This window comes from Phocoena sinus, chromosome 1, assembly GCF_008692025.1.
Source record: "Phocoena sinus isolate mPhoSin1 chromosome 1, mPhoSin1.pri, whole genome shotgun sequence".
Classification (NCBI taxonomy): domain Eukaryota; kingdom Metazoa; phylum Chordata; class Mammalia; order Artiodactyla; family Phocoenidae; genus Phocoena; species Phocoena sinus.
This window is the reverse complement of record NC_045763.1, coordinates 86,300,935-86,316,420: the sequence shown is the minus strand read 5'-3', so window position 1 is coordinate 86,316,420 and position 15,486 is coordinate 86,300,935. Positions and strand designations below refer to the sequence as shown.

At 34.5% G+C, this 15,486-nt stretch overlaps 1 protein-coding gene and 1 non-coding gene across 5 annotated transcripts in view; one reads left to right on the top strand and one right to left on the bottom strand.

Moving 5' to 3' along the window:
• The window catches only part of PTBP2 (polypyrimidine tract binding protein 2), an 83,248-nt gene that overhangs the window by 30,229 nt on the left and 37,533 nt on the right, over positions 1–15,486 (bottom strand). For all 4 annotated transcript variants that reach the window (XM_032626819.1, XM_032626839.1, XM_032626809.1 and 1 more), the window contains exons 4-7: positions 12,417–12,589; positions 11,327–11,470; positions 5,470–5,634; positions 5,268–5,378 (exon numbers count right to left, since the gene is read on the bottom strand). In XM_032626819.1, the coding sequence (XP_032482710.1) occupies positions 5,268–5,378; positions 5,470–5,634; positions 11,327–11,470; positions 12,417–12,589 (593 nt within the window). The remainder of the gene's footprint in view (positions 1–5,267; positions 5,379–5,469; positions 5,635–11,326; positions 11,471–12,416; positions 12,590–15,486) is intronic.
• On the top strand, positions 6,690–6,791 carry LOC116745316. The gene has a single exon (XR_004347379.1). It is a non-coding gene; the product is annotated as a U6 spliceosomal RNA (small nuclear RNA).

Here is a 15,486-nt window from a genome sequence, read left to right as displayed (position 1 = left end):
TTGCTCTTCTCTTATAAAGCAAAATGCTAGGGGGAAAGAATTCCAATTAAATGAAAATAATTGCCAAAGATCATAACTAATATATGGAAAGTTTGGTTGGCTCTGTCACTCAAGCTGCCTTTACATGGCAGTGATTCCCAGGGCATTCAAGACAAAACAGAGTAGTGGGCTCCCAACCCCAAAGATTAGAACTGTTAGTTCAGAATGGCCTAAGAGTCCCATTCTGTGTAAGCAATCTATATGATAAGAATGTATCTGGACCAGTCTGATAAGAATGGGCTCTGGACCATACTTTAAAGAATACTATAATTCTCTTCCCCCAAACCTAAAGGTACACTATGCCTGCTAAATGAATTCCCAGGGCGTAAGCAATATTTTGTCATTCTCTCATTCATTTGAACAACAATCACTATAGAAGTGGAGAAGCAGGCTTAAGATTCCCTTCCCAAATTCTTATTCCTTACCTATAAATTTTACATGATCTCTACTGTTTTAACAAGCATAAAAATACAGCAACTGAATTACAAAGTTTAGAATCAACTCATTTTATAATACACTGAGATGTACATGGATGGTTGAAAGGTCGGAAGGATCTACAGCACTCTAGATGCTGGGAAAGTTGTGACATGGGTTGAAAAAGCCCTAATACCTGTAATACACCATACACTGTGCTAGGTTCTAAAAATGTAGCAGGGAACAAAGTAGACATGATACCCACTCATATATAACTTACAGTCCAACAGATAATACAGACACTTAACAACTAATTATAAGTTTGATGTGCAGTGATGAGAACTAAGAAAGGAAGGGATCCAATCTAGTTGAAAGGTTATAAAAGACCTCTCTGAGAAGAGACTTCTAAACTGATACTTGAAAGAGAGGTAGGAGTTGGGCATAAAGGGATGGAGAGAACAGTTTTAGCAAACAGAACAGCAAGTTATAAGCCCATGAGATCAGAGAATATATAGAATATGCAAGCATTTAAAGAAGTCCAATATGGTTAAAGGTGGAAGATGATACTGGAGAGGCAAGATTTAGTTTTATAAGCTATGTTAAGGAAGGAGGATTTTATATTTAGGACAAAAATCAGTCACTGAAGGGCACTGGGAAAGGAAGATATATGACTTTGAGATCATTCTTAAAACTCAAAGTGGTGAGTTTTGTCAGAAGACCAATGAAACACAGATTTAAGAGATGATGGCTTAGATCAGTGCTACTCAAACTGTGGTTCATGGACTAGCAACCCAAGTCACTCTGCATGAAGAGAACTTTGTGTCCAAATTTATTATCAACACTGACACTACACAAACTATAGCTAGAAGTATGCTGATTTGTATTTTTGCACAAGTGCCTTGTAGCATCTAAAACTAGCACTTTGAATGACACTAGCTTAGACTATGGTGATGGCAAGAGAGTTGGAGATAAAAGGATAGATTCAACAGAAATTTAGGGTCTAGAATGAGTACTATTTGGTGATAAGCTGAAAGGAAGAGGAATAAAGGAAGATTCAACGTTTTCTGGCTTGTTTCTTAGATTCATAGTACCTTGACCTTTATTGATACAGAAAATACAGGCTTTCGTATTTTTGGTGGTGGGGGGTGGTGGTGACAGGAGTTAATTGAACACGCTAAGTTTGAAGGTGCGCCATGGTCCATGGGTTCCTAATCTGGGTCTCTTAGAAGACGTCTGAGCTAGAAAAAGTGATGTGAGTAGTCAGAATCACAAAGGTGTAATTGAGCTGTGTGTAACAGCTGAGGTCCCCGTGGTGGAAGGGGAGGAATGTAACAAGGAAGGGACAGAGAGGTGGGATATATCTAGGTGAGAAGTGTCAGAGACCAGGAGAAAAGACGATTTTAAGAAAGGGACAGAAAGGTTCAATGTCAAATGTTACCTAAGGTTAGTTAAGATAAGGACTGAATAATTCTGTTGAGATTTAGCTACTCTAGTGATCACTGGTGACACGAGGGAGAAAAATATGGATAAACAGGGGCTGAAACCAAATTACTCTAAGTAGAGAAATAAGAAGAGGATAATAAGTATAAACAGCAAATAAAGACAGCTTATTTAAGAATTCTAGTTATACAATAAATGCTGGAGAGGGTGTGGAGAAAAGGGGACACTCTTGCACTGCTGGTGGGAATGTGTATTGGTTCAGCCACTATGGAGAACAGTATGGAGGTTCCTTAAAAAACTACAAATAGAATTACCATATGACCCAGCAATCCCACTACTGGGCATATACCCTGAGAAAACCAAAATTCAAAAAGAGTCATGTACCAAAATGTTCATTGCAGCTCTATTTACAATAGCCCGGAGATGGAAAGAACCTAAGCGCCCATCATCGGACGAATGGATAAAGAAGATGTGGCACATATACACAATGGAATATTACTCAGCCTTAAAAAGAAATGAAATTGAGATATTTGTAATGAGATGGATAGACCTAGAGTCTGTCATACAGAGTGAAGTAAGTCAGAAAGACAAAGACAAATACCGTATGCTAACACATATATATGGAATTTAAGGGGAAAAAATGTCATGAAGAACCTAGGGATAAGACAGGAATAGAGGCGCAGACCTACTGGAGAACGGACTTGAGGATATGGGGAGGGGGAAGGGTGAGTTTTGACAGGGCGAGAGAGAGTCATGGACATATACACACTAACAAACGTAGTAAGGTAGATAGCTAGGGGGAAGCAGCCGCAAGGCACAGGGATATAAGCTCGGGGCTTTGGGACAGCCTGGAGGGGTGGGAGGGGGAGAGTGGGAGGGAGGGAGACGCAAGAGGGAAGACACATGGGAGCACATGTATATGTATAGCTGATTCACTTTGTTATAAATCAGAAACTAACACACCATTGTAAAGCAATTATACCCCAATAAAGATGTTTAAAAAAAAAAAAAAAAAGAATTCTAGTTATAAATGAAGAAAGGGAAGAGAGACAAGGTGTTAGATGGACAGATATATGGAATACAGAATTAAGGGTAAATTCATTTAAAAAATGAGAGAACACTTAAGCACACTTGAAACACTGGTGAGAAGTAACAAAGAGAAAAATACAGGAGAAAGAGGGGATGAAAATGCAAAGGCTCTTATGAGGCAGAACAGGATGGTATCTGGTGTTTACTGGTCTTAGAAATATCTATGCCTTTTATTTAGAAGAGACAGATATGTGTGGGTATAAGTAGATTTTGTGAGAAATACTGATGGAGTTTCCATCTGATAGTTTCTATTTTTTCTGAGAAGCAGCAGGCAAGGTCGTAAGAAAGAGTGAAGACAGACTTGGTGGAAAGAGAAATTTCTATCCGATATAGTCACTGTGGAAAATGGGAGAACAGACCGAAGAAATGTGGTAAGATTTTGCAAGCGGAGTCTATTTGTAGTTGATGCTGAAGAATTTAAATTAGTACTGGCTAGATTATGTGATATCCTCTAGGTACAGTCCACAGTCCAGATAAAGGCACGAAGAAAAATGACTGGAGTCATTATATGTTTAGGGCTTCCCTGGTGGCGCAGTGGTTCAGAGTCCGCCTGCCGATGCAGGGGACACGGGTTCGTGCCCCGGTCCGGGAAGATCCCACATGTCACAGAGTGGCTGGGCCCATGAGCCATGGCCGCTGAGCCTGTGTTGCGCAATGGGAGAGGCCACAACAGTGAGAGGCCCGCATACCGCACAAAAAAAAAAAAAAAAAAAAAAAAAAAGAAAAAAGAAAACCTATCAAATGCTGAAAGATATATATAAACTGCTTTAACCACTGAATTGTATAGCCCAAATGCAGTATAATTCTGAATCAAATTCCATTTCACTGGTCCTTCACCAAATACTCTTCCTCTGGATCGGAAGGGAATGACAAAGAAAATATTCCATGTTAAGAAAAATGTGCACTATATTTAAATTTGTTTGAAGTTGTGAAAAGTGTCATCGAGAACACGGCTTCTAGATTGTCTGCTACTGATCAAACCTCATACCACAATGATTTCAGTAACTCTTTAAATATAAAATATCTCCAAAGTTGGAGGGCTGGGGCATGTTAGGAAAGACAATTCTTTTTTTAAAGAAGAACTCTAATTGCTGAAAAGGGAAACATAATAGGATTAGATCATGCAATTGGGAACCAGTGAGTAGGAACACACTGGAGAAAAGTAGACTAAAAAAATGTCAACTTTACAGATAGTGTACATTATAAGTAATTTACCTCTTTAAATCTTAGCATCCCCTTGTAACACAGGAAAAATTCCTGCTCTGTTTATAACATGGAGTAGTCAGAAAAAAATGAGGTAACAGCACTTGGTAAACCATTTCAATTATGTTATTATTACTAGTAAAGCCTTTCTGCTACCTGAAGCTATTTTTGCTCCCCAAATGAGATTCTAAGGATGGAATACAATGAAACAATAATTAAAAATGGCCTGGTTCCATACAACCTATCTTGATCTGGAGGAAGTATTGAATAGACCATAATTAGTCTGAAAGTAAGTGTGAAAGGGAGAAAAAAGGTAAGACAAATATAAGTACAGACAGTTGATTTAATAATAAATATTTAATGTTTTAATAATGGAATAAAAATGAGATACTACAGCACAAGAAGTTAAAGAGACAGAAAAAGGTAGATTTAAATAAGATACACAAACAGAAGGTTAGGCATTTAGAAACAAAGATGTGGTATGCAGTTTTCAGTGGTAGCTATGACGGGTAGATTTTACTGCTTTGAACAGTTTCTTACCCTCCATATATAACAACAACAACAAAAAAGGTAAGTAATGTGAATAAAAGGGAGACTAAGAACTTATTCAAAAAACCTATCTTTTAAAAAAATACTTAAAAAGAATACTGGAAATAGCTGAGCCTATCATAGAATTGAGCCACATGTCTACTGATGTATTTCAGCCAAACTATCTTATAGATAAATTTATTACTTTGAAACTCCCACTGGAAAATGTAAAATCTTATACAGGTATGCATGCACAATACAATCCTGATATATCCTCAAGAGCACAAAACTTCTGGACCTAAATCAAACAAAAATGCAAACTATAAGCCTATATTACATATAACTACAAATATGACTTAAAAATAAACATCTTTTTTATCATAAATACTAAGCTTTTCCAATATTACCTTAATGACAATAATGTGTGCCATCTAAAATGCTATATGGTATCGCTAAGTTATGTCAGTATTAATAACATTAGCTACACATATATATGTGTATATACATATCTACCACTGAAAATTATTGCTATCTCAAAAAAAAGCTAGACTTACTAGTTTTGCTTGCTGAGCATTTACTGGATCGCCATACTGGAGAAGAGCTTGAAACTGGTTATTTTTTGTAAATGTGATTATCTTCAATACAGCACCAAACTTAGAAAATATCTGTTAAAACATTAAAATCAAAACAAATTTTATCTACTGTATTATTATTTCTCAATTTTATAGATAAACATGCAAATTAAACTAAACTTACTTGGTGAAGAACATCAAGTGTTACAGGGTAATACATATTGTCAATAATTATTCTAAGCACTGGACTCTGGGCTGGAGTCACTGCACTCTCACTAACTGTGGTGCCACTAAGAGGAGTATTTGCTGTCTGGACAGCTGTCACTGCTTGAAGAACTGCTTGAGCACGCTAAAAAAAGAAAGATAAACACTTTAGAAACATTCCTGGTATTTTCACCTATACTTTGCTAAACGTTACAATATTAAATTCTTTTCTAAAACACATAGATTAAATAAAATTTAACACTCAATAAATACTTTTGAGCACCTGCCATGAGCCAAGGATTATAATTCAAGTATTATACTAGTATTTATTTTACTTCAAAACAATTATCTAGGGTTTGGGACCAATGTGGAACAAGAAAGACAGTTGGTGTAATTTCCTCTTAAAACAACAAGATGTAGTCTGACAGATTCAGAAAATGTTTTAAATAGAAACTTTTAGAGAACAATGAAACTAACATTATTCATTCCATAAAAAAGGCACATAGTAAACCTTAAGGGGATTACTAGATTATCCAAAAGAACTCCCATAAACATTATTTCCAATAAATCCTAAAAGAAGAATATTCAGATACAAATTAAGTCTTTTTTTCATACTAGCATAACTTCTGAAACCAAAATTTTTAGAACAGAAATTGATGTATACCATACTACAAAGCCATAAAATTTTCAGGAATACTTCAAAATAAAATAAGAATATTTTCCATACATGTTATGGTATCTAATACACTATAATTTTACGTAGGACTAGGAAGATATTGATAATTGAACCATGACAGATCAACTATTATAAGACACATCTTGATTTCTGAGATTTTAAAATGTGAAAAAAATATATATATGGAGCTGAAAAAATACAGTATTTTTGGGAAATCTGTCAACTAAATCATATGTTAAATGTTCCAAAAAGACTGCCTTTATTACTATTATGCCTTTCCTATTATTACTGACAGATTCACTGATAAGGAATAATTTCTTTCTACCTTATCTGGGGTCAGAAAAGCTATATAAAGGCAAATAACTGTTAGATATAATAATGACAAATACCTCTACACTGCTTTCTTTATAGTTTGAAAAAGTTGTATTGGCAGATGAACAGGAATATAAACAGAGCACAGTGATGAATGAAAAGGAAGGCGGATACAAAAGAATGAGAACATTTATGATAATAAGGAATGATCAGTGTTCCCTTCAGCAGCACATATACTAAAACTGGAACAACACAGAGATTAGCATGGCCCTATGCAAATATGACCCCAAAATCATGAAGTGTCACATTTTTTCTGGACCTATTAACTAATGTGGTGGTGGTAATCATTTTGCGAAATATAAATATATCAAATCACCTTAAAACCCACACAATGTATATGTGAATTATATCTCAAAAAAGGTGGGAGGATTGTCATTTCACTGAAATATTACATAACCAGGAAATGATATAGCTTGGTACTCAAGGAGATCACACACTCATATAGTCAAACTTCATCATCTAAATGCTAATAAAATATGACCTATAAATTTATGTTAAAGTGACTTGTTAATTCAAATCCAACATTTTGAAACATACAATAAATATTTAATACAATGGGCACATTTACACTACTATAAAGAATATAGTTATAAAAAAAGAGGGATAAAAAGATTTCTAGAACAATGTTTGTTAATTTAAACATCTGAACATATTTAACCCAATATATATTTAAATAAAGTATTTTAAGTAGCTCATTGCAAGTAGCTCACTGTTCACTTTCTTCATTAGTGAACATGTCTTTATATACATTTATTATAATAAGCATGGAAATATCATAACTTAGAACAACTCTAACATCTGCTATTTTAAATAATGGAACGTCTCCTTAAAATAGGAATCACTTGATCATGGTGTACTATCCAAACAGTATAAAGTTAAGCTTCCTCTGCAACTCAGTCACCCTGTCTGCTTTCCCTACATACACAAGCATATATGTATATATGTACTCCATACAAGCATGTTAAGTACTTATCTACTGCATACTTTTCTTTCCAATACTATTCACTGTTCTCCATCTTCCTTTTTTACCTTAACAATTACGTTCTCTATTATCATTAACAAGTAACTTCATACATTTTTTGGTCTCATTTATGTGTAGCTTTTTTGTTTAACATCTTTATTGGCATATAATTGCTTTACAATGGTGTGTTAGTTTCTACTTTATAACAAAGTGAATCAGCTATACATATACATATATCACCATATCTCCTCCCTCTTGCATCTCCCTCCCCCATTTTTTTTTAAATAAATAAAATGACATTTATTTATTTATTTTTGGCTGCATCGCGTCTTCGTTGCTGTGCGCTGGCCTTCTCTAGTTGTGGCGAGTAGGGGCTACTCTCCATCGCGGTGCATGGGCTTCTCATTGTGGTGGCTTCTCTTGTTGCAGAGCACGGGCTCTAAGCGCGTGGGTTTCAGTAGTTGTGGCATGTGGGCTCAGTAATTGTGGTTTGCAGGCTCTAGAGAGCAGGCTCAGTAGTTGTGGTGCATGGGCTTAGTTGCTCTGCAGCATGTGGGATCTTCCTGGACCAGGGCTCGAACCCGTATCTCCTGTATTGGCAGGTGGATTCTTAACCACTGTGCCACCAGGGAAGCCTCTTCATACGTTTTTTAAAAAAATTCATGAAGCAGAGTTGGCTTGCCAACCTAGATTTTAATTAAACTTCATATTGAAACAATCATATACACATAAAAGGACACAAATCATAAGTATATACAGCTCAATAGAATTTCACAAATAGAACATATCTGTAAAAGGACTATCTAGATAAAAAAATAGAACATTACCAACACTCCAGAAACCACACACATGCTTTCTCCCAGTTATATAAATGGAACCATATAGTATGTGTTCTACTTTGATCTGGCTTCTTCCAATAAACATAATTTTTATGATGTTCATCCAAGTTCTAGAGATACCAGTGGCTTGTTCATTCTTTTTGCCAGTCAGTATTCCAACGAATAAATATACCACAACACATTCTACAGCTGCTGAACATGTGGATCATTTCCAGCTCTGGGCTATTACATACAGTGTGCCATGAACTTTCTTATACATATCTTTTCATGCACATATGTATTTATTTTCTCAGATACATGACTAGTAAAAATTACTAAGTCAAAGAATATGTATATACTCAGCTTTAGTAGATATTTCAAGGTTTTAAAAATGATTCTACCAATTTACATTCTCATCACTTATTTACGAAGTTCAAGCTTCTCTACATTGTTCCAATACTTGGTATTACCGGTCTTAATTTTATCCAGTATGGTATACATGGCAGTATCTCACTGTGATTTTCATTTGTATTAAGGGTTCTTAATCCAAACCTAATCCACTCTGTGGATCAGAGGATGGCTTTCAAGGAAACTAACTAATGGGAAACCTGAAGATGTCTAACAAGTGGCCATGTGAAGTAAGGGATGGAAAGGTGGTACAAAGGCAGGCAGGCCACAATATTCCAGGTAAAAGTGACAGCACAGAAGCACAATGGCCTCCAAAGATAAAATAAGAGAAAGCATGCCAGGTTATAGGCGCTACAATTACTACCGGGATAGAAGCACAGGAAAATAGGGTGGGAGTAGCCATAAGACAGAAACAGTATTCATCTCAAAGGGCCTTTACCCTGAGCATGAAAAGGATTTGCTGCAGATGACTGTGTCTGAGCAAACGAAGCAGCAAGAAAGAAGAAAACTGGGCAGATACTGAAAAGAGTGAATTCACAGAACCTACTGATTTGATGAAAGGTTCTGGAAGAATTCATGATTGACACACACATTCATTTGTCTCTCTTCTATTATAAAACACTATTAAAATGACTATAAATAAGTACAAAATGGAATAAATGCAGATACTGAAGAGAAAAGGTTATCACTAGCTCAGAATAATTTTATCAAATTCCCAAAACTCAGAAAATGCATGGACAGAAGACATAGTGAACACATAGCAAAACAGGGTTTGCACTGGTAGCATCCATAGGAATCAAATTAGAAATTGGTAGGTACACAGGAGGAAGGAGAATGAAAATAAAAGGGTTAACAGAAAGTATGGCTAACAAACATCCTCTTCCTCCTCACCATCAACCAACTTATTATTAAACAATAAAAACAAAAGCAACAACAACTAAACACTCCCTTAAAAGAACAAAAACTCTAAAAGGAGTTTTGAAGGCCAAGAATAAAGACCTCTGGCATTTGGGGGGGGATCCCAGGTTAGTATCCAAGTCCTCATTACCTTACTCTAGAGGAAAGCATGCAAGTCCAAAAAAACCTAACTGTCCATTCTGAAATATAAACAGACAATGAGGGTGGGTGGGAGGAAGAGAAGAATAGAGAGAACAAGATAAACATAACAGCTAATTCTAAAGAAAGTAAAAGATACAGTCAAGTATTTTAAAATACCATTAATTAGTAACTGTAAAGAATGACCAACTACGACGTAAAAAGGGTATCAAAGAAAAGAAGAACTTTTGAAAATCAAAAATATGGCTGTCAAAAAAATTTTTTTCAACATAAGAACATTGCACTGACTGCTCCCTATGTCTGGAACATAACCAAGACTGCAATAAGTGCCTTATTCTCTAATCACCTTGAAGTTTGTTACTCAAATGTCACTTGTTGGTTGAGCTTCCACTGGTTATCCTATTTGAAATTACAAATCCCCCTCCCCTACATATATCTATGTATCTATCTATAGATGCCTTATCTTTATTCTTTCCACAGCATTTTCATTTGAATCTTTTTAAATGAGAATGCATTCACTAATTACTGAAAATACTAACATGTAAAATAAAATTGGGATATTAAATGCCATTTTAAACTCTAAGTAAAAAGAATAGAGAATACATATTTTCTTTTGGTATATTTCCTCATGATAAATTCTGAGAAGTACAACTTCTGGTTCAAAAGAAATGAAAATTATCAAATTTAAAAAGCAACTGAAATTTTAGCCTTATCTTTCAGGCAAAAAGTTTTACAAGCTTATTTTTCATGAACTATCAAAATGATCTTAAATTATTTTTTACAAAGGTTAAAATCTATGAGGAATTATTTTCCATTTAATTTTTGATAAGACAAGAGCCACAGTTTAGATTTTACTAAAACAGATATAATTAGCTAAAAACTACATTTGAAGAGCTTTTAGACCAGTTTTTATTGCAATCCTATGTATTTAGATCTAAAACCATTCTTATACTTTTTCTAAAAAAATAATTTTAGATAATTAATATCTTCTACATCACATTTTTAAAAGATCAACACATATTCTCAACATATATTCTCAATTCTTACATTTCCCCCCCCCCCCCCGGAAAACCATTAACACATCCTCAGTAGGAGTTTTTCCATAAGAAATTAAGACCTATTAAAAGTCAAATTACCAAAGGGACTGAACTTCGTACACTGAAGTCTAAGCAGCAGAGTTGCATAAACAGTTTATGCTTAAGTCCTACCTAAGACAGTATGTATACAAAAACTTTAATTTGCACAAAGAAAAAGAACACTTTGACCAGAACCTTAAAATCACTGAAAAAAATGCTATTTAACTAATTTATCCAGTATTAATTTAAAATATGAAAATAAGAGACCACACATACTTTCTGTAAATTAACATAATGGTTAATACTTAACAGGCTACAAGAAAATGCCACAAAAAAACCAGAAAACAAAAAACAAGAAAATGCTCACAGAAAAATCTTCTGAATGGTAAAAAAATTTTTTTCTGCTAATATGTTTATGAGATTCTTAATACGTTCTAGGCCATTTTATTTATGTACCTACACATACTCACTTGGTTCAATGTATTATCTGTTTTTAGTTCTTTGTGATTGGAGTACTGAATATAAATCGGTTGGTTACGAAGGTGAGGTGTCACAGCAGAATAGTAATTAACCATAGTAATAGCTGCTTCCTCTGTTGCTAGTTCCAAAAATGCCTGAAAATTTAAATAGCAAAAATCTTAATATTATGAATAAAATTCAAATAAACTTCAGTATCTGTGTAATCTGTTTGGTTCATTAGAAAAATCAGTATCTAGAATATAACCTTTCAAGTTACATTTAGATGCTCTAGTAGGTAGAATTAGAAATCTCTTACTGAAGTTTAGAGATACAATTAAACTCAGAAGCTCTTAGAATACAACTTCCACCTCTGATTTTCCATACACTACAAATGTACCCATTTCAACAAAGGCTAGAGAAAATAAAATCTAAACATTTTCCAGCACCAGAATTTTACCACTCCTAACCTAGAAAACATAAGAGAACACCAAGTCATTTTTAAAGTATTTACAATTTAACAAAGAAAAAAATTAAATGTCATATTATTAGTGATATTAACTATATTTAAGAGAACATTAAATTTCTCTAAATTCTTCTAAATGGTATCATTAGAAACTTTAAAACAAAATTTGATTTTTAATATACCTGGACCCTACTGCTACAGGTATAACTATTCAATATAGAATGTCTGGGACTAATGACTATCTTTTTCTAATGCTATCAGATAAATATTTCCCTGGGATAAGCTTAAAGGATAAGATGCTGCTAGTGTCCTTACTGATTTCCGATATTACAAAGAGCAAAGCCACAATAAAAGAAGTATTTCATCTGTATTTCCTACAATCTCATTGACCAGTAGTTCAATTAGAGTCCTAAAGGGAATTTAAAATTTGAAATTTGAAAACTACAGTGACTTACTCATTTTAGCTCCCTACCATTAGTTTCCCAAACACAGCTACAAGGAGAAGTCAGAGTAAGACTTCTGTCGTGTTCTTTAAGAAAAGTAACCTACTATATACTATCCTTTCATGAGGCAACAGCTAATTCACACCTGCTGGATAGTTGGGGCTTAACATTTTATAAGTCCTGAAAGAAATATACCTGATTTTTTCCTTTCAGCATAAGGATGTTGGTCACCTTACCAAAAGGTAAGCCTAAAGCAATAACTTCAGTTTCTGTCACTTCACCAGGTAATTTTCGAATATGAAGTACACGAGAAGGAGCACCATCCATTTTATCTTCTCCTTTAAATTTTTTACTATCATTACCATTGGCTGAAAGACATTAAAGAAACAGTCTTTAGTATATTGATTTTCCTTATTTGCATAAAAAAATCACAAAACAAACTTTAATAAAGAACTTAAAAACAGAGCTGAGCATAGTTGGGATACTTCCTAAAAATTCAAAAACCAGGTTTGCAAAGTAACAGAGAAAATCATATCCACCAATTACTACTAAATGAAATCATCAATTAAGATTACTATTGGGTAAATATATTTCTGGATAGCATATGTAAAGAGTAGCAAGTGATAATCAAAAACATTAAAATGCAATTTCATAAAGAAATGGTCAATGGCTATAGAACACAATTACCTTACAATTCAATCGTCTTATTAGAGACTAATAAGGAGTCTAAGACTTAGTCTAAGACTAAGGAAAATACAAAAAAGTGAAAATTTTGACTTAGCAAAAATTAATTATAATTTTACCTGAGAAATTCTAAATTGTTCAATTTGAAAGATGTGCTAAAAAACGGAATCAAAGAAGGCAATGCTGTAAAAATTATTATGCAGTCACTCCACACTATGGGTCACATTCCTCTACCTAAAATGTTTTGTCACTATCAAAATCTACTATAAATCACTCATGGACTTGATTATCTTATTCTGTTACTCTGAGCTTTAAAGTGATATATTTTAAACAACAAATTAGTTGCCTGCTTTTATTCCAAAGCTTTACCAAAACACACAAAATAAACAAAAAACCAAAATCCAAACTTACTAAAGAATCAATAAAATATGTGATGTTTTGATGGTTCTTAATCTTCTAAGAACTCAAGGATATTTCTGAGACTATAACCTGAAGAATCCTTACACAGTGAGAAATATGCATGTATACTCCACTTTGATATGATTTTTGGTACTTTACAGTACACCCCCAGAAAACATTCAATATTATCTATAAAATTCTAAGACCATCGGGATCTTCTAAGTGCCTTCAAAATTTATTCAAACATTAATTCTTTAAACATTACTGAGTTATCAAGAATATGTCTGGCACTTCTTTAGGTTCTGAGGGTACAGCAGTGAACAGTAAGCAGTAAGATCCCTGATGCTGTCCTGTAGTCTAGTGGGAGAGATGGACTACCCAGTACACGAACCAGATTATTTCTTATAGAGATTAAGTGCTATGGAGAAAGTAAAGCACAGTAATGTGATTAAAAGTGACTTAGCAGAGGACTGGAAGAGGGTGATGTGGTAGTTATTTTACTGGATGATCAGAGATAATATGTGAATTCACCTGATAAGTATAACTTAGTGTCAATTAAGTCATATTTTAACAGTTTCACTCAAGTTTATATACATAAACGAACAGCCAATACATTTAAAAATTCCCTTAAGTTGACTCTGTACAGAAGACAGTAGTAAGCTATGGTTTCTGAATATATTACCAGAAAAATCTTGCTGGTTAGCTCTTCATCATTCCAAAAATAAGAACTACAAAAAGCTCTCCACACTTCCTTTCATAAGTAAGGAAAACATCTATGTACACAGGCACCTGAACCTACCAGAAACAGGCTGAATTTCCTATTTTGTGGCATCTTATTTTAACAAAATCATCATTGGGTCTGTTAAATGATACTGCAGGGAATCAAAAAATACACATATACCTTAAAACATATAACTGACATACAAATGCATATTCTTCTAACGCCTTTTCTTAGCAAAGCAATCTGATAGACTGTGCTCTTGTTCATTCATTTGTTTAAATAACAAGAACAAATAATTCAGTCCAACGTATAGTCCCATGAATTATAGGTTATGATACCAGGAAACTCAAACAGCAAACTTCTGTTTTTCCTTTAGGGAAAAAGGCAAGAAAAAAAAATCACAATAAAGATACTACCCATCACTACACATATAGGGCGAAAAAAACGCTTCCCTTTTCAAATGATTCTTAGAATATGATTCCCAAAAGGCAAAAACCTGCCTAAACCTATTATTAAAAGAATACAAGAGTTTATTGTTTTGAATTTGTGTTGGATGATTTCTTGACAGTGGATGGTGATTAAAACAACTGAGTAAAAAAGGTAGATGGGACAGTTTTCAGTTAAAGATGATGATAAATAACTTGTAGAAAAGAAGGTACTTTTCTTTTGTGTTGATATTTAACATTCACTGAAAGTAACCTACATGCCAGGCACTTTACAACTCTTAAGACTATTATAACCCATCAATCCCATTTATAAATGAGAGGTACTTAAGCTGCCCAAGGTCAGAGTTACTAAGGGGTGAAGACAGAAAATGGCAGGAAAAGGATTAAAACTCAGGAGTATGACTCCATAGTCTGTAGTCTCAACCCACTACTACAGGAGGACCCTTATAAAGACAAACTTCAGGTAATATATAATGGCCTAGAGAACATCTGTTCTTTTCTCCCAAATGCCATGTAACTAACAACATTTACACTGTCTTTACACTACTTGATACTCCTCTCCATTAATAGCTTCAGAAAGGGTGGCTATTAAATATTCTTATTTTAGTGCTAAATATTATAGAAGTCTCAATTTTAAATGATACTATGAGAATGTAAAATTGAGAAATGATGATTTCTTTAAATAAAACTAAGCTGACTTTCATATATAAAAGTACCCGAACCCTGGAAAAGAGAAAGGGCACTGAATGTGTGGCCTTGGGGCTTCCCTGGTGGCGCAGTGGTTTAGAATCCGCCTGCCAATACAGGGGACATGGGTTCGAGCCCTGGTCCGGGAGATCCCACATGCCACGGAGCAGCTAAGCCTTACACCACAGCTACTGAACCTGCACGCTAGAGCTCGCGAGCCACAACTACTGAGCCCGCATGCCACAGCTACTGAAGCCTGCGTACCTAGAGCCCATGCTCTGCAATAAGAGAAGCCGTCCAATGAGAAGCCTGTGTACTGCAACGAAGA